Source organism: Paroedura picta, chromosome 12 (genome assembly GCF_049243985.1).
Source record: "Paroedura picta isolate Pp20150507F chromosome 12, Ppicta_v3.0, whole genome shotgun sequence".
Classification (NCBI taxonomy): Eukaryota; Metazoa; Chordata; class Lepidosauria; order Squamata; family Gekkonidae; genus Paroedura; species Paroedura picta.
Genome location: NC_135380.1, coordinates 35,800,001 through 35,819,779, shown reverse-complemented (window position 1 = coordinate 35,819,779; position 19,779 = coordinate 35,800,001). Strand labels below are relative to the sequence as shown.

Genomic DNA, 19,779 nt, shown 5'->3' with positions numbered 1-19,779 from the left:
TGTTTCACTGTCTTGGGGAAAACAAGACAGCTTAAAAGATTATTTCCATCCTATTTTATTTTTCACAAGTCTCCCAATTAGGATTGCCAGCCAGCTCTGAGCGGGTGGGGAAGTGTGGACAACCCAGGAGAGGATATGACAACCCTATCAGCCAATCATTCTCTCTTATTCTAACCTGCCTCACTGGGCTGTCGTGGGGACAACTATGCAGACAAGAATCGGGTAGGGGTGCAGCAAGTAGAGAACCGAACTGGGGGACACAGAGTTCAAAATTCCACTCCACCATAAAGCTTATGGACTTGCATACTTATGGTTTTTCTTTTTTCTCTCTCTCTCTTTTTTCCTTCAATTTATGCCCCACCTTCCTACCCAATGGGGACTCAAAGCAGCACGTAGCGCTCTCCTCTCCTCCATTTTACCTTCCCAAGAACGCTGTGAGGTAGGTTAAGCTCACATTGTGTAACTGGCCCAAGGTCTCCCAACAGGCTTCTATGAGAGAGGGCGGATTTGAACATGGGTCTCCCAGATCTGAGTCCAGCTTTCTAAACATTATGCCAAACTGAACTACTTCGCAAGGCTGTTGTGAAGATTCACAGAAGAGGGGACTCAAAGCAGCATGCAGTCCTCTCCTCTCCTCTCCTCTCCTCTCCTCTCCTCTCCCCAAGAATGCTGTGAGGTAGATTAAGCTTTCAAGGCTGTTTTGAAGATCCACAGAAGAGGAAGGAAATAGGATGCTTTGGAGGAAGGAGGTAAAAATATGACAGTCAGAGAGTATCAACACACCTTGTCTCCTTTTGGCCCCTCTGGTCCACGTCTCCCCCGGCAACCCTGTAAAGCAAGACCACCACACAGTTAGGTCTCTATTACTGCTTCCGTTGGGCAACTGAGTTGGCAACTGGCCTCATTAACCTCTTCCAAATAGGTTCTGAGGATGGGCACATCAGAGAGCTTCATTTGCATGGCTGCTTAATGCCCTTGACAGGATTCATGTGGGAGAAGCTAAACACACACCAAGCTGCCTTATATGAAATCAGGCCAGGATAGTCTACTGACTGGCAGCAGCTATTCAAGGCCTTGTACAATGTATACTACGTGGATCCTGATCATTTCCAGTTCCTATCGGAGCATGTGGGCGCATGAGTCTCTGCTTTGTCGGGGAGCATTTAAATTTTATTTACGTTATAAGTATAGATAAGCTTAATTGGGCCATCTGGCTTTAAGCCATTTGTTGTTGTTTTTTGGCCTAGATAAACCTTCTCTTTTAGTTTGTTGCTGGCTTTTTTCTTCTTCTGGCTTTTCAGTCTGTGATTTGGGAATTGGGGAGTAGCCCAGGAAGGCCTTTTCTTTCACCTACTGTCCCCTCCGTCCTATCGGCTAGATCACCTGTTCTGCCCTCCTTGAATTTTCTTTTAATTTAATGTAATTTTAGTTTTAGATAGTTGACTTTTAGCTATTTTAGGGTAGCTTTGTTAATCCCCCCCCTCCCATGTGGGGCAAATGGGGGAAGAGGAACATTAGTTTTCTTACCCTTTTTCTTAATTTAAGCCAGACTCGGGCAGGGAATAGTTTAGCCTTTTACTGTCTTAAAGTTTTAAGTTTGTAAGGAAGGAACAACAACTAAAGAAGTTTTGTTACATGGTGCATATTCTACTATGTGGATTCATTTAACTGGAGATGCTCCTGGACCACTTAGAGCTTTGAAGGCCAAGACCAGCACCTTGACGTAGATGTCTTCCATGTCCCCCACACACACTTTACCTCAACCTACCCAATAGTCATAGAATCCTAGAATCATAGAGTTGGAAGGGGCCATACAGGTCATCTAGTCCAACCCCCTGCTCAACGCAGGATCAGCCCTAAGCATCCTAAAGCATCCAAGAAAAGTGTGTATCCAACCTTTGCTTGAAGACTGCCAGTGAGGGGGAGCTCACCACCTCCTTAGGCAGTCTATTCCACTGCTGAACTACTCTGACTGTGAAAAACTTTTTCCTGATATCTAGCCTATATCGTTGTACTTGAAGTTTAAACCCATTACTGCGTGTCCTCTCCTCTGCTACCGAGTACTACCGAGTACTCATAAAGCCCCTGCTTTTTTGTTTTTTTTGGCTCTGTCAATCTTTCTGGTGTTCCCAGAAAGTCCCTCTGTCTCCTATATTTTTGAACCAACAAATAATGCCCTCCCCTTCACACCACACATTAACACCACACGCCTAAGGGAAATCCAAAACAACTCAACGTAAGCAGATTGTGCCCACAGCAGTGGAAATATGTGTTTTGAAGGGCAAAACGATCAATTGCAGGCAGCCACTGTGTATTGTTCACCATGTGAAGGCTGAGGAATGGAGCGGTTTGAAAGCCAACTGGGTAGTTGAAAAAATGGCTTCCTGACTCAAGGCCTTCTGGGACACATTGAAACGCATGGTAAATCCATCATGTTTCTGCTTTAGGGACATTTTAACACCTCTTCTCCCTGCCTCCCCTCAACACTTTAATGACTAATGTACAAACACAGCTCATGAGGTATGGCTTGTAACATACAGGCCAACCTTAAGTTCTGTGCATGTAAAAACTGTTCTTAAGGGTGAAACTACATACAACATACAGACCGTTTATGCACTGGAGGTTTCATGCTGGGTTCCAGGCTGGAGTTTTAGTTGTGGCAGGTGGCCCCACCTTTTCCTGCACCCACACGGGGGAGCATTTGGCCCAGTGCACCTCATCTACCCCCTATTTGTGTTCCTGCATGAGAGCTGGGGCAGTAAAGTGCCCAGTGCATAAACGGTCACAGTCCCTTGGTTATCCTTAAAAAAATAAAAAAACAAATGCAGCTCTGTGGTCTTTGATTCAGAAGGGGAAACCAGTGTGAGGCAAACAGGGCTATTTAAATATTTAGGGAACTATATTTAGGAAAAATATTTAAATTGTTACTTTGGAAAATAGGTACTATTCGGAGAAGCCAATGTTAGATGTGAAAAGGCAGAGATGTGATGTATAAGTCTTTTAGGGATACCTAAAAGGTGGGACTTGGGAATCTCCCAGTTTTACAGCTCATTTCCAGGCAACAGATATCAATTCCCCTGGAGAAAATGGCAGCTTTGGAGAGTAGACTCCACAGCATTATACTCCACTGAGGTCCCTGCCCCAAATCCCGCCCACTCCTGGATCTATCCCCAATGCCTCCAGGTTTTTCCTGGCCAAAAACGGGCAACCCCTAATTCCGCACAGTAATTGGGAACCTCTCAGCACTTTTGAAAATATGTAAATTCCTAGATATTGTATGAATTGCATATACATTTGTGCAGTTGCACCTGGTTCACACATGGCAAGGAACCAAGCATGCAAGTATAGCCTGAAGGCCTGGCCTTGCACACCACATATCCTCCAATGTTTTATGAAGGGAAATAAGGTTATTGTTGTGTCTATGGTATATTCTATTCTCTTTGAGCTGTCTCAGCCCCACCTACCTCGCTGGGTGTCTGCTGAACAAACCAGCTCTTCTAAACTAAACTAAATGCTGTATCCAAAAGTGGCTTCTGTTTATCCAGAGCGGTTAGCGGCACATGGTTGGGACATTCCTCACACTATTCCGTGGCAAATGCTAGAGGGCCCAGCCACATAATGACGGATGAGAACACACAAGCGTATAGCTTCAGATTAGTATAATTACAGGGAAGAATTTATTTTTTCTAAAATTCTCTCTCTTCCTCTTTATAAAGGGGGATTTCTCTTTTGTTTCTTTTTGCTTAATTTTCATAGAGAAATCGGTCCTGTTACTTTAGCCTGCAAAGATCTTTAATGTTATACACATCAGGGCTGCCATGGGAAACTAACAGGAGGATAGGAAAGGTGGGGAAGAAATTTCCTGCCTCTGAACAACCAGAGAGTGAAATTCTGAAATGTTGCAGAACATGCCTCTCCTCTCTTTCAATTTCTCATGGATCATAACATGATTAATTAGACATTCCTAAAATTAAGAAAAGAAACTGACTGTTGGATTTCAGGGGAAAATCAGGCAAAGAGGAATGAAAAGAATTTCTTTTACTAATGTTGTTTCAGACTGCCTGTTTCTCTTTGCATTCATACTGTCTGCAAATCTCAGCCTCACCCCCTGCATGTCTGCATTGAGACAGCACCAGCGGTGGTTTCAGTCCTGAAGTGCTTACAGTCTTAAAAAAAAATGAATAAAACTTTAAAATAAATAAGAACGAGGAAAGACACAAAATACCAAATAAGAAAAGCAAAAGAAGGGCGGAGGAGGAGACGAAGCTTCCAATTTTATCTATGATGATTATAAATTAAGTTGTTATCTGTTACTCTATAGTACAATATAAACAATTTTAAAACTACTCTTTTTATTATACGTTAATATTATTCACCCTTAATCGTCAAAGCCATAAACCATCATATCATTTTTGTTCGTATCATGCAGAAAGTCCATAAAAAGTCTCCAGCCAGCTCCAAATGCTGCAGTTGTTTGTTTTGTCCTTTCTTTAATTAAAACAGTATGTTTGGCCATTTCAGCCAATTCTACCATCTTTATCAAGCATTCTTCAATTGCAGGTAGTAGCTGAAGCGCTTACAGTCCTGAAGAGCTTACAATCTAAGGGCCAAATTGTATGTACAGGGGAACTCAGTTAAGTGCCACAGGAGCCCAATTCAGATTGGGACAACAACGCAGGGAAGATGAGCTGCTGTCTGTTCCGTCAGCTTAGTATCCTGACCCCAAATTATCTGCTCCATTCCTATGGATAAGCATTCAGTAAGCATGCAGCACTTCCCTTGGGGCAAATAATTCATCCCCAGATCCATATTGGGTTGGGAAAACATTGTAGGGAGAGAGTCAGGATCCCCTCCCTCCTCTCACACTGCGGTCCAGGTCCAAAATGAGCTTCCCCCCCAGGGAAGCCACAGCTGCCATATGGCTACAAGTCCACCCAATGATCACATGGAACTTGTAATATGTAGTTTCTTCCCCAAAGTTCTAATGATAGTAAAATGGGCTCATTGTCTGTTATATCCAAAAAGGCACAGAGATCAATCTTTCCTATATTAGTTCTCCTGCCAACTTCCCTCACACCTTTTCCACATGGGGAATTAGGCCAGGGACGACATTCATCTGGTTGCGGGGCTAATGCTCGTTTCCAGATAACGTTGGGGCAGCCCAAGGCTGGCCCAACTCGGGCCCTCGTTTGTCCCACGGCAAGGAAATAGAAATATATCCATGTTCCCCTCTTTACCATGGATGCCATCGGGGCCTATGTCAGGCCAGGCCCGTATGGCAGGGACCGACTCCTTCCTTGACTAAGATGTCCCGGAAGGAACAGAAAATGCCCCAGCCAGCTCCATGGTGCTGCACAATCCCACCTTCTTGAAAATTAGAAAAAACACCTCACCACTGTAAAGTACAGTGGAACCTCTCTGCCCTGGATGCCTAAGCGGACCTTGTTTGGCAGGGAAAATGCTTCCCTGTCTGGACCCGGGAAAAGGCGGGGCAACATGTCCTCGGTCTGACTCCAGGCTGGCGGCCGGAGCAACAGTGTTGGTGCAGAAAGGGTCTCATTAAATCATACCCTGATTCAGTTACTATTGTACCATTTGAGCATCTTCTACTCATTAGAATGATGGTCTTTGCAAATCTGGCTCTAAGGCAGTAAAACAGCAGCTCCCTGGCATTGCTCCCCTTCCCTTTCAGTCTGGAAAGTCTGGGAAACTTCCCGTTTTGAAGTCAGGTTGCTTTATGGGAAAATCCCCGAGATTTTTCTGATAATATTTTCTACCGATTTTGTTCTGTTAATAGTGATTTTAATGGTTTTGAGTTTTATTTATTTATTGCTCTTTGGTGTTAGCTTTGATGACATATTTGAAAATTACAATACGAATGTGCTAACTGAACTACATTTGTCATGACATTCTGGGAACCCTGGCTTAATACCAAAGTGCGGGCACATCCCCATGTATAGACTAATGTATTTTTACTTACAGGCAACCCAGGCAGTCCTGGTGGACCACGGGGACCTGGTTTCAGGAAGATCTTCTTCACTTCTGTCATCTCCAAAAAGCTGGTTGGATCATACTCTTGAATGGTGATCTCTTTTAGGTGAGTCCAGGTCCCTTGGCTATGAACATCTCCTTTCATGTTTCCTGAGTAAGGTTTCACCTCTGTTTGCAGTGGCTTCACAGCATCTCTGGAGGCGGCATAAGCTCTGGCAGGGATTCTAATAAGCCCTCTGTTTGTGCCAGGAGAGGACACCATAAGATTGTTTCTTAGTGTTTCGCTTCCTTTGGAAGGGGCTTTCAAGAAGATGGAAGAGCTGTCAGGGTCTACGCGGGCATCATGGGTCTTTGCGGTAGAGAGCTGCCTCCAAGGGCCAATGTCTCCTGCTAGCTTTCCCTTAGTGAAGTTCTCATCGGAAGATCTTAAGACGTCCACTGGTGCTTTCTTGTTAACCAGGTGCTTTTCTTTGGAAGAGGCTCCTGAAAGGTTGACAACATTATCAGCTGCCTGAAGAGCTCTGAGATCAAGAGAATGCCAGGAGTGAACGTCAGTGACCAAATTATCAGTGTTTATTAAGCTCCTTGAGTCAAGACTTCCAGGCCTGGCCATTTTATTGTGGGTGGAGTTCAGAAGCTCAAACCCTTCTTCCTTAAAAGTGAGCATTTCTTCTTCTTCTTCCTCTGGTGTCTTTGCAGCCAAGTTTGTAGCTGGAAGATTTCCACTGGATATAGAACCAAGGTCCGTCTGGGGGTCCTCCCATTCAGTCGGAGACTTCAAAACTGAATCGGAAACATCAGACTTTGAGTCCTAGAAAGGGGAGGGGGCAGAAGTTACTCAATTCCACATTAGTTATTTTGCATCTTTTGGTCACAGGATTATGGACTAATAACCTGATCCATAGTGATTTCAGAAGCCTGATATCCTCGCAAATAGGACGGTCCCTGAAACCATTTAATGAGTGCTAGGTATTTCGCCACACCCAACCGAAAAGCAAGAGTCATTCCGCTCATTAAAACTGGCTTATGAAGCTTTAGCTCCAACTGGCTTAAGTGTATTACATTTAGAGAGGGTAGACATAGCTCTGATAACCACTGAGGATTTATATGAACTTTTATATGTGATCACAACCATTGTAAGGATGAAATTAATGTTAAGAAGGGCTTAATTATTTTATTAGCTGAAACTGGTTATTGAGTACAACCAGCTGTATTTTCTTACCTTAAGTCCTTCTGCTCTCTGATGCATTTTCGCATTGTCACTATTAGATTGTAAGATGAATGGGGCAGAGATCTTTCTAACTTAAGCTACGTAAATTCTGTATTTAATTAAAATATTCATATACTGCTTTTTTGATTAACATTTCCAAAGTACCTAAATGGAATTTTTAATGAAGAGATTACCAGGATAACTTCATGTTTTTTTTAAAAAATATATTGTTTTGATGAAAAAAATGTTTGATAGGTACCGTGTAGCAAGCAATATGAAATTATGGAAATTGTAATCTCTGTAGTGTTTGCTTGTACTTAAAATCTGATTCTTGGTAGTGCAAGCCTATGCAAATTGATTTTTAAAATCTCCTGTTTTATCCAGTGGGGTCAGCTCCCGTTTATAGCCTGGCAAAGGCAATTTCAGAAACAGAACAAAAACAACAACATGCAGTATTTAAAAAAAAATCCAGTACCACTGAGAGATGGGTACTAGCGCAGGTACAAGCTAAAGTATTCCACCCACCTTGGAAACGCCAGTGTTAGCCATGCCGGCATCCCACAAATCCACTAGCAGAAAGACCAAGATAATTTCCATCGTGCTCTGCAAGGAACAGTGCACAAGACTGGGAAAGCTTGCCCTGGGCATTCAGAGATGGGTTTTACGGCAGATGCCACAGGGCTCTGCCCATTTGGCTACCATTCCAGCGGTCCTCCTCCAAGGTTCTTCTTGTCCCTTGGGGAGGAGACACCACAAACATGGCCAGCATCCTCAGATGTCACAACTGCTAATTTGTATCTACATTAAAAAAAAAAAAGTGGTGGGTGGTAAGGAGAATTCCTACCCTGTCCCTCACTGGCATCATAACCCTTTGGCTTCTCTTTGTGCTTCCTGGCAATTCAGTGACTACATGATTCCAAAAGTCCAGGATGTGGAAAAAAGGCTTCATTTTAATACAGGAACTGGGCTTGATCATGCTTTTGCCAAATAGGTAGCTCCTGGAACTGAACAAGGGTGTTCTGTTCTCCAAATGAATTGTTAAAGGTGATTCCACACTTAGAAGCCCTCATCTCACAGGCAGAGGATTAAGAGTTCAAAACTTTGCTTAAAAAGAAAAAAAGCTCCATGGTAAGCTAGTAAGATCTCCATTTCCCTACCACAGACAAGACAACACCCACCAGTGTTTCCCAGTCATCTACTGTTTCATCTGAGAAACACCATGTTATAGTGGTTAAAAGCGGTGGCCTCTAATCCATTCATGCCCGAAGCAGCCAGCGCCATGGTGCAGGGGGAACAACAAGATTTCCAGGGTACAAGCTTTTGAGAGTCAAACTTTTGTCAGCTATGACCTTTGAAAGCTCCACACCCTGGAAATCTTGCTGGTCTTCAAGGTGCTACTTAGGGATGCCACACAGTAGTAGGATAATCAAACCAAGAACCAAAACACTGAGATGAGGCTCCCCAAATAGATGGGATAAATGTCACTGTTTATTGAAAACAACAGCTGGAAACCATACCAGTTGAATTGTTTTTTTTTTATGGACTTCTTCAGCAGCCAATGTTTTAAAATAATGGACACACAATCCAAGATACAACTCTGTAGTTTGAAATCTCTTTTGGGGGACCTGGTCTACTAGCAGAACATCGTCTATAAAGTCACCTGGTTGTGGAAGCCCATCGAAAAAACAATTCAAACAGTGAAATTTCCAGGCATTGTTTTCAATAAACAGTTACTTTTATCACAGCATATTTGGGACCCTCAACTCAGTGTTTTGTTTCTTGGTTTGATTAGTCTCCAGGTGGGACCTGGGGATCCCCTAGAGTTATAGCTCATCTCCAGAGATCAGTTCCCCAGGAGAAAATGGCTGTTTTGGAGGGTAGACGCCTTACTCCGTGGAGGTCCCATCCTGCCCCCAATCCCATCCCACTCCTGGCTCCACTTCCGAAGTCACCAGGTATTGCCAAACACAGAGCTGGCAGCCCGAGTGCTCCTGGACTCAGAAAGGGCAATTGATACATTAACAATATTATGAGCTGAAGGTGACCTTAGAATAACTGAATGGGTTCCAGCCACAACCCACCAGCAGAAGATGCGGTAGACCAGAACAGCATGAGAGCTCACGAGGCTAAAATATCCCAGACTCCTCGGACTGCATGGCTTAGTGGTAGCAGACAGCCTCAAAGGCGGCTTCATGCTCTAAGGGCTTGCCACATCACACGCCATCCACTTTCCTTCCTGAAAAGGCGTTTTGCTCCCTGAGAGGTAATTAAAGAGGAGCCTTCTCTTTCGAGCCACAGAGAAGAAGAGCTTGCCAAGGCACCACCCAGAGGCATATAAATAGGTTCTAGGGAAGCTCTGAGGCCAGTCGGCCTTCCTCAAACTTCCATATAAAAAGCTGGCAGGCAGAAACGCTTCTGCCACAAAGGCAGCTGAGGGCACCGGAAACACCACTGAGGGTCGGGCTTCTCTTCCCATAAGGAGGCATGTGAAAAGAGAATTTCAGATTGTCCCTTCCCTTAGCAAGCAGGGGAGGGGGCACAGGAAAAGCACTTGCCAACCTTCTCTTGTTGAGAGACAGAACACAGTACCGAGTCAATTATCTGGAGAGATAAGAGCGACACAAAAAGATTACCAAGAGGACAAATTCAGCCGCGGTAATCTGAGGCACAACATATTATTGGAAACATGAACTCCACAATAAGCAATATACAGAAATGAAGTCCCATGAAAAGCGAAAATCAGCAAACCTACAGAATAAACACTCTCACTTAAGAGGGATGGTCCCATATATATAATATGTATAATGTTGTTTGATTATAAATCCATTTGTCATGCCCGCACCTGTTACACCTCCTGCTGAGCCCTCAGAGGGCATTCCAGAAGCTGTAGTGGACTCAGGTGCACTGCCCGGGCCTGGCACCACCTGGAGACCCAGCCAGCAAGGATCGTGTCGGGGATTGGAGCTAGCCTGATCCTCAGAATATGAGCAACAGGTACCAGCCGGGCTCCCACTCAGCCTTATGAGAGAACAGCTCTAACAGGACTGTGACTAGCCCAAGATCACCCCAGCTGGATACAGGTGGAGGAAAGCAAGGCACAAACGAGCAGAAAGCTGTGGCAAACTGGGCACTGAGTGTGTTTGCTACCAATCTCAAAAATTAAAAAGCACATGAGAATTCCCAGGGCATTAGTTCTACTCAGAAATGCAGAGAATTGGGAATTCCAAAATCCTGGGAGAAAATTAGAAAAGGAGACTTTCAGTAGACATTGCCCATAGTTCCTAATGCCAGGAGATAAGTGGTAGATGATGCACCAAGGCGCTGCCCCAAAACAAAATCTTGTGCTGTAAATAGCAGGCTGTGACTCATTCTTCCCCAGTCACCAGCAAATGGCAACACCAAACCACAAGAACCAGGAGGGCCTGCAAGACTTTGCTAGGAGTCTTCTGAAATGTGAAAGTGCACAAAATCCAAAAGACCTGTCAGTCCAAGAGAGGCCAAAAGGAGAAGAAACTGACGAGGCATCAAAATCGAACCAAATGATCCAGCTTTATGGTCTGCAAATGATCAGTCAAGCCAAAATGAGACACCGGCATGAATGACTCATTTTCGAGGGACACTCCTTGGTCTGTGGCTCATATATTTACATAAATAAACATAATGAATACAATTGGAATCCAAAAGTACTATTGGACAAATAGCGAAAAATACAGAAATTTGGTCCAGTGACCTATTCTAAACACAAGAATTCCAAAAAATATTCAACTTGTATCCAATCAGTATAAAGAGCTGTTTTGTCTTCATGACGGTTGATTCTGTTTTGTTCACAGAGGTGAATACTGATTGGATACAGGTTGAATATTTTTTGCAAATTGTATTTATTTTATTTATGTAGATATAAGAGCCACAGACCAAGGAGTGTTCCTTGAAAATGAGTCAGTCCTTCAAAATGAGTCATATTATAACCCCTGAGTTATAACATCATAATGCTGCTATGTAAGATTTCTTTAAAAAGAAGAAGAAAGAAACAGCGTTGTAACACAAACACCCCCCCTTTTTTTAAATGGAGGAAAGGGGGCAGAAGGGAGAGGGAGGGAGGGAAGGATGGAGATGAAGAAAGGGGCATGCCCAAATGACTCAAAATGGCAGGTGCAGGGAAAAATCCAATTTTTGCACTCAGCAGCCCCAAATTAGACCCTGCTAGACCCCTGCTTGAAAATATGAAATTAAGAGGGTGTGCAATTTACCAGCCCCAACAATCCAAATTCAAGGTAAGTCATAATATCTAAGGAGAGCAGGAACAACTTCCCATTAAACAACAGCAACATACATCTTAAAAAAAAAACCCTTTTACAGTGCTTCCCTTTCTTTCTTCTGCCAAGGTAAGCATCAGTCAGCCAGCTGGCACCTCCATGTTGAGCCAAGAGCCCCTTGACCACAAGGTGTGAGGAATTACCTTGTCATAATCAGGTGAGTTCTGTTCATGGTCTTTTTCTGGAACAAAGAACAGCAAAGGCAGGCCTCCCCACTGTGCTTCAGCTAATGGAGTGGAAGGCCTAGCAGCAGCCAAGGCAAGAGCACGGAGCAAACCCAGCCAGAGATTAGGAGTAGACCCTGATATCCTTTCATCTGTGCATCACCAGCCCATGGGGGGCCAAGGCCTGCGCAGCTGCTGGCTGTACACAAATCCAGACCAGAACGTGCACCCTTCATCCCGTGATCCTGCCTGCAAGTTGAGGAAGCCAGGCACAGAACCTGAACCGCAGCAGGCAGAAAGCCCAGCTCTGTTGAACAAAGGGCAGAAGGCCAGCCTCTTTACAATTACACCAAGGCTGGAGCTGCAGTGAGCGGTCTAATTTAGGGGCACATTCCTGAAGAGGAACACGCAGTACGGGAGTTTACAGGGGATCCTGCTGATTAGAGGGAAGGAGATGCAGCCAGAAGAGTCAGAAAACATTCAGGGAAGCTAGGAGAAGAACTGTGTTTTGCAACAAATAATTACATTTGCTTTTGATTTGGTGTGAACCCCTTAACATACAACATTAGAGTGGATGCCAGCCTCCAGGTGAAACCTGGGCTTCTCCTGTAATTACAGCTCATCTCCAGATTACAGAGAACCAATTCCCATGGAGGAAATGGATGCTTTGGACGGAGGACTCTGTGGCATTGGAGCCCACTGAAATCCCCTCCCCAGGCTCCCCTTCCCAATCTCTAGCATGTTTATATTATCTGTTTCGTGTATTCTGTCTTGTAAGCCAGGGGTCATCAACCCCCGGTCCGCAGCCCGGTGCCGGGCCGCAAAGGCCACGGAGCGGGCCACAGGCATCCGCACCTGCCTCCCCCCGCCTGCAGCGAGAAGGAAGGGAAGAGGCAGGCGCAGCCGCCGGCACGCCAGTGACGCAAACGCACATGTGTGCAGTGCCGTGCATGCGCGTTAGCGCCCCTGGTGGCAAAAAGTGCATGTGTGGCAACTGCGTGCATGCGTGTTAGCGCCCCCTGGAGGCGAAAATGTACATGTGCTGCAACTGTGCGTGTGCGTTTTCACAGCACCCGGGCCATCGGCTCTTCCCTCACCCCGGAGGCGGTACCTGACCTGAGAAAGCCACCTTGAGTTCTGCAGGCAGAAAGGTGGCTAAATGTTTTACGTGAATAAATAATTGTAAATTGAGAGTAGAAAAAGCTGAAAGTATCTAATATCATCCAGCATCAATTTATGATGATAACTGGGTTCTAGAAGCTTCATTCATTCATTCATTCATTCATTCATTCATTCATTCATTCATTCATTCATTCATTCATTCATTCATTCATTCATTCATTCATATACTGCCCTTCTAACAGCCAATTCCCAGCAGCCAACTCAATTTACTCAAAAACATATAGCAGAGTTAAGAACAATTAGTTCAAATTGGGTGCTCAAATCGAGACAGGGCGGTAGCTGGCACGGTCCACAGATCCAGCAACCGTCGGATAAGAAGACCTTTGAGGGACATTGTCAACCTCTCCCTGACATCAGGAGAATTCCCTGAAGGGCTTAAGGAGGCAGTGGTTCGCCCCCTTCTGAAAAAAAACATTGCTGGATCCGTGGACCGTGCCAGCTACCACCCTGTCTCGCATTTTGTGTTTCTGGACAAGATGATTGAGAGGGCTGCTGCAGACCAGCTCCTGGCATTCTTGGATGAAACTCCAGTTTGTCTACATCCCTCTTCAACTGGGGTGCCCAAAACTGAACACAGTACTCCAAGTGAAGTCAAACCAGAGCAGAGTAAAGCAGTATCATCACCTCCTGTGATCTGGACATGATACTCCGTTTGATACAGCCCAAAATCCCATTTGCCTTCTTAGCCACTGAGCCACACTGCTGACTCATGTTCAATGTATGGTCTACTAAGACTCCTAGATCCTTTTCACACATGCTACTTCCAAGACAAGTCCCCGCCATCTTATATTGGTGTATTTGGTTTTTCCTACCTAAATGCAGAACTTTACATTTGTTCCTATTGAACTTCATTTTATTCAGTTTAGCCCACTTCTCGAGCCTATCTTACAGTAGAGAGGACCTCTGAAGATGGTAATCGTTTCAATTAGCCCCAACCAAAAACCTGGCGGAAGAGCTCCAACTGTGGCCAACTCCGTCAGGGCCCGGATCTGTTCCGGGAGCTCGTTCCTCCAGGTGGGGGCCAGGACAGAGAAAATGTTTAGTTTTCAATCCACTTTTCTGAAGCTCCTCCTTAAAATATAGCAGTCTCCATCTATGATAGATCTGGTCACATATCTGAGGACTGGCCAGTTCAGTGGCTTCTTGCTATGGGACAATCTTAGGCACTCCCTGGCTCCCATCCGTGCCTGAGGCTTGAGCATCCCTTGATTACTCACACCACGGAGATTCAGCTGCCTGTCAGTACAGAGTAACTGGTTTGGAACAGATGAGACTTGACTCAGCAGGACAGAGCTCCTTGGATGCGAATGGATTTATTTTAAACCTTGTACGATTCATTTTCCTAAGGACTGAAACAGATGTGATCTTTCCCTTTCCTTCCCAGACCACCTACGGAAGACTCCGATGCTGATGAGAAGTGCCACTCAGTATGTGTGTTTTTTAACCGTGCCCCCAATATTTTGCCATTCCAAATTGCCTCCCCCTCCCCACCCCCTAACACCAAGTTGCTTTTAGACTTGCAGTGCAGGTATTTGTATCATGCCTGCATATTTTCCTGGATGTAATAGTAACCGGGGGGGGGGGGGGGGGAGGGGCACTGGGAAAATGGTTATGGAGGAAAAGATTAAGCACACAGGTACTATTACAGTACAACAGGGGTAGTCAAAGTGCAGCCCTCCAGATGTCCATGGGCTACAATTCCCAGGAGCCCCCTGCCAGCATTCGCTGGCAGGGGGCTCCTGGGAATTGTAGTCCATGGACATCTGGAGGGCCGCACTTTGACTACCCCTGCAGTACAACATATAAAAATCCACAAGTCAGCCCCTGGCCTTTGAAGCCCAAAGAAGATCTTGGGGGAAAAGCAGCCGTGGCAGTGGCTGTGTGTGTGTAAGGAAGAGACCTTTGTCCTAGGCATTGGCCACCCACTAGCAATCATAGTAGGTAATTTACTGGCCACAGAAGCCAAGCGGTGTTGGCCCTGCTTAGTATTTGGATGGGAGACTTCCAAGATTCAAGTCCAAGGTCACTATGTAAAGGCAGGCAATGGTAAACCACCTCTGCTTGCCTCTTGCCTTGAAAACACTATGGCAGCTTTCCCCAACTTTTTTTTTACCATTGAGAAACTCCTGAAATAGTCTTCTGGCTTTGAGAAGCCCTTCCCCTTTCAGGTACATCAATGGCTATCGGGGGGGGGGAGGGTTGATGTGACCCTACAGCAGTGGTCCTCAACCTTCCTAATGCCCTTTAATACAGTTCCTCATGTTGTGGTGACCCCCAACCATAAAATTAGGCAAGGGTTCTTTCACAGAGATTAAACCGAAACTGACCAATGGCGTGAAGATCCATTGTTCGTGATTGTATATAAATTGTTCCCCCCCCCCCACAGGGTTTTTCAGTTCAGCTCTGCCTCTTGTCCCACCATGCTGATCTCGCTCTTTTCCGCTGCTCCAGACAGATGAACGCTCTATCTCGATCTACCCCACAAGGCTGTTGTGTGGATGGTGCCTCCCGTGACCAAGCTGCTTGCCCTGCCATGACCCCTGTGAAAGGGTCATTTGTTCCCCCAAAGGGCTTCCGACCCCCAGGTTGAGAACCACTGCCCTATAGTGTCATATCACTCAATTAATTACCTCTCACCCATTGGGGAAACCATTCCAGGGCCTCCAAGAAACCCCAGGATTTCACGAAACCTTGATAGAGAAAACCCTCTTTATGGGGCCTCCATAAGTCAGCTATGACTAGACAGCTCTTTCCACCTGCACTGGGGGATCCACTGTGCATAGACCAGTTTCAGGTTCCTGCAAAGTATTCCAAGGGGACCTCTACACTTACCAATGAAACACTGTTAAGTGTAAGAGGGTGCCTGCTGGACAAAAAATTCCAAACTTCAAAGATAGACTAATGAGCTTGCTGAGACTGGGAGGGGGAAAGGTCTTGGGGTCCTAGTCGGTAGCTCAGTGAAAGTGTCAACTGTGCTGCAGTGATGAAAAAGGCAATCTCTGTGCTAGGGCTGATTAGGAAAAGGATTGAGAATAAAATCATAAAGTCCCAGTATAGATCTACGGTCCAGCCTCATCTGGAATACAGTTCTGGTCACTGAATCTCAAAAAGGACATTGGGGAGCAGAAAAAATTACAGAGGGCAGCTAGGATGTTTAAAGAGTTGGAGAACCTTCCCTTTGTGGAATGGCTAAAGAGTCTGGGACTTTTCAGTTTAGAAAAGAGACAACTAAGGGGGGGGTCATGATAGAGGTTTATAAAATTATGCATGAGGAAGAGAGAAGTTTTTCACCCAAAATACTGGAATTCAAGGGCTTCCAATGAAGCTGATGGGCAAAGGAAATACTACTTTACACAGAGAGTGGTTCACAAGTGGTATTTGCTGTCAGAGGACGTAGTGATGGCCACAAGAATGAAGAGCTTTCAAAGGAGACTAGATAGATTCATGGAAGAGAAGTATATCAATGGCTACTAACCATGGTGACTGAGGAGAACCTCCACATGCAGAGGCACTAAGCCTCTGAATCCCAGAGACAGAAGCCAACAGCAGGGGAAGGCCTCGGCCTCTATGTCCTGTTGTTGGCTGTCCAAAGGAATGAGTTGGCCACAGTGTGAGAGAAGATGCTGAATTAGATGGACTATTGGTCTGATCCAGCTGGGCTCTTCTTATGTTCTTCATTCCTGGCATTAATTCCTGATATTAAAGAATCTCAGCAGCTTTTTGGAAAAATTCTAATCTGCCTGAGAACTTGTGAAGCTGTTGCCAGTCAGAGTAGCAGCTGATTCTGTAACTTTACAGGCCAATGGTATAACTTTGTGTGGTAAAGGTAAAGGTAAAGATATACCTTGTGCAAGCACCAAATCATGTCTGACCCTTGGAGTAACGCCCTCTAGCGTTTTCATGGCAGACTCAATACGGGGTGGTTTGTCAGTGCCTTCCCCAGTCATTACCGTTTACCCCCCAGCAAGCTGGGTACTCATTTTACTGACCTCGGAAGGATGGAAGGCTGAGTCAACCTTGAGCCAGCTGCTGGGATTGAACTCCCAGCCTCATGGGCAGACAGCTTCAGACAGCTTTTCTGCGGCCTTACCACCCTGCGCCACAAGAGGCTCTTGTGTGAGGCAGCTTCAAATGTTTAGGACTTTCTTCCTATGCTGCTGTTCCAGTGAAACTCAGACACCCTGTGGAGGTTCTGAAATAAATAATCATAACATGGAAATCTACGCATAGATCCCCCATGTGACATCTGTCTCAGCAAGAGGCAACTAGCTCTGTGTGTGTGTATTCAGGATTCATTTTTTTAAAAAAAAAACAACACACTGAGTCCATTTTTCTAAGGTACGAGGAAGAAATGGCAAAACCTTCAGAGAAGTTCAAGAAAAAAATAATCAGTTTATACATGTTTCTCCCCAGCTTGCCACGCTGCAGAGAGCAAAAGAAGAACCCCAGCTGGATCAGAAAAAGCAAACATGTATAAAGCCTATTTTTGCACTCATATGTGAGAACAGAACTGGAGACTTTTTCTTTTAAAAGGAGCATGCCAGACCAGAAATATATAAATATATCTATATATATTTGGCTAGCTGTTCGTCCAGAACCACGTTCTTGTTTAATTTTTTTTTTATTTTGCAAGCCAAAACTAAATCCTCCAGTCCTTTGATTTGTAAAGGGCACTTCTGGCCACTGCTAAAACTTAAAAAATGTAATTTTAAAAGGCCACCAATTAAATATAAAAATGGCAGGCAAGCATGAATGCGTAGTTAAAAGTAGAAAGATTATGATATAAAAATAATGCTGTGGGAAAGAGCAGAACATTCATACTCTATTAAAATGTCCAACTTGTGTTTGGAAAAGCCATTTTTAAAAAGATCACTTACGCTGAAGAAAGTCACATGGCACCAGGAGGCTCAAAACCACACCCACAGACTGAGAATCTGCATTGACCTAGATCAGGGGTAGTCAACCTATGGTCCTCCAGATATCCGTGGATTACAATTCCCATGAATTGCTGGCAGGGGCTCATGGGAATTGTAGTCCATGAACATCTGGAGGACTACAGGTTGACTACCCCTGACCTAGAGGACAATCCTAGGAAGAGTTACACTCTTCTACGGTCTACTGATGTCAATGGGCTTTGAAGGGTATAACTATTAGCAGTCATTAGAGCAGTGGTCCCCAACCTTTCTGAGGCTGGGGACCGGCAGCGCATCGGGCCGCGCCCGCGCATCGGGCCGCGCAGGCTCAATGCGTGGCCCGGCCCTGATTCCCTCTCCTCGCCCTCCCGCAGTAAGAAGCTTCCCGGGCCGCAAGCTTGCGGCCTGGGAAGTTTTTTACTGCGGGGGGGGGGGCGGGGAGAGGGAGCCACGGCCCGCAGGTTGGGGACCACTGCATTAGAGCACTGGATTAGGAGTGAAGAAGTTCAGAGTCAAATCTCAGCTTGTCCATAAAGTAATCAGAGATTGATTCTGCACAGGTAGCAAAGGCTGGGGTGCCATCTATATGGACCCAGGGGCTATACCCCATGTCCATATGATGCTGCTGCCAGGCTGCCGCCCTCCCAGGCCTGGCACAGATTGGGCCCCGGAAGCCCCACACTAAGGGAACACGATTCTTCTGCATTCCCTTTTGATGCTGCAGGGGCCAACAGGGCCTGTCCCACAACAGTCCCATCTAGATGGTAAGAACCGGGCCAAAACATGCCCATATGATACTTTTCCTTCTCCCCCATTGGATTTCTGCCTTTTCAACAAGCCAGAGTTTGCTGCTACAATCATACTGATGGCCCACAGTTTGCTTTCCCCTTAAAAACAGGATCAAATCCCTGGTTTGCAGGGAAAGGGCAAGCCATAGCTTGCTGATTCTGATATAATGGGGAGCGTTCCCTTATTGTCATACAAACAGAAATCCCTAATTAGCTGGGTGCACATGAGGGTAGGTGGGAGGGCACCACTACAGGCCAAGGATTCTACAGGTTGATTCAGTTTGCAGTTGTGCCTGAACCAACCTGGTCTTTTCATTTTAGATGGGGCATCACAACAAAGAAATCTGGATTGCTTTTCATGGTTTTCTTTAGCAAATGCTGGTAGGGGCTCATGGGAATTGTAGTCCATGAACATCTGGAGGACCACAGGTTGACTACCCCGGACCTAAGGTAGCCAGGTCCCCCTGACCACTGGAAGGAGCATGTAGGGTAGCCAGATATCGGTTGGGAACCTCCTAGGAACCTCCAGACCACTGTCCATCAAGGTCAATATTGTCTCTTCAAACATATAACAGCTCTTCAGCAACTCAGGCACATCCTCTTTCCCATCACCCACTGTCTGGTCCTTTGGATCTTTAGATGCCCCCCGTGGCAGCCATTTGATGATTGGGCCCACCCAATCTCTGTCAGGAATCCAAAGGTGTCTATAAGGTGGGGAAAGCCTTGGCCCCTTGATCTAGAGTTTGGCGGAGGCGGGTTGGCCCTTGGAGTCAGCTGGCTGACTCTCAGTTGATGGGGCAGGTACTGTAGCCTAGAAGGTGCCCTTGAGAAGGAAAGCTGCAGCAAACACACAGTGCTGTTGTGCTCTGACCTGGATAGCCCAGGCAAGTTTGATCCGCTCAGTTCTGGAAAGCTAAGCAGGGCTGATCCTGGCATGTATTTGGATGGGAGACCTCCAAGAAGCACTAGGGGTCATGATGCAGGGCCAGGAAATGGTAAGCCTCGGATCTCCTGATTACGCGACACAACACATGCCATACAATCCATCACAGTGGTGGTGCGGCTTTTCTGAGCCCCTTTGTGGTCCCCTGCAGAAGAGAAAGGACCTTGCTCCTCTTCTTGGCATGAACACCCCACCAAGCTAATCACCAACAACAGCATGACTTTCATTAGCAGCTATTCAGAAAATCCATGGAGAATTCTTCCCTCCACCCCCCC

General features: G+C 45.6%; 1 protein-coding gene across 3 annotated transcripts in view; it reads right to left on the bottom strand.

Annotated features, from left to right (window-relative positions):
- The window catches only part of LOC143821633 (uncharacterized), a 157,040-nt gene that overhangs the window by 84,679 nt on the left and 52,582 nt on the right, over nt 1-19,779 (bottom strand). For 2 of the 3 annotated variants that reach the window (XM_077305807.1, XM_077305808.1), the window contains exons 6-7: nt 5,981-6,802; nt 784-828 (exon numbers count right to left, since the gene is read on the bottom strand). In XM_077305807.1, the coding sequence (XP_077161922.1) occupies nt 784-828; nt 5,981-6,802 (867 nt within the window). Of the gene's footprint in view, nt 1-783; nt 829-5,980; nt 6,803-11,657; nt 11,906-19,779 lie in introns of those variants that run through there. The other variant, XM_077305809.1, reaches the window with a different exon arrangement.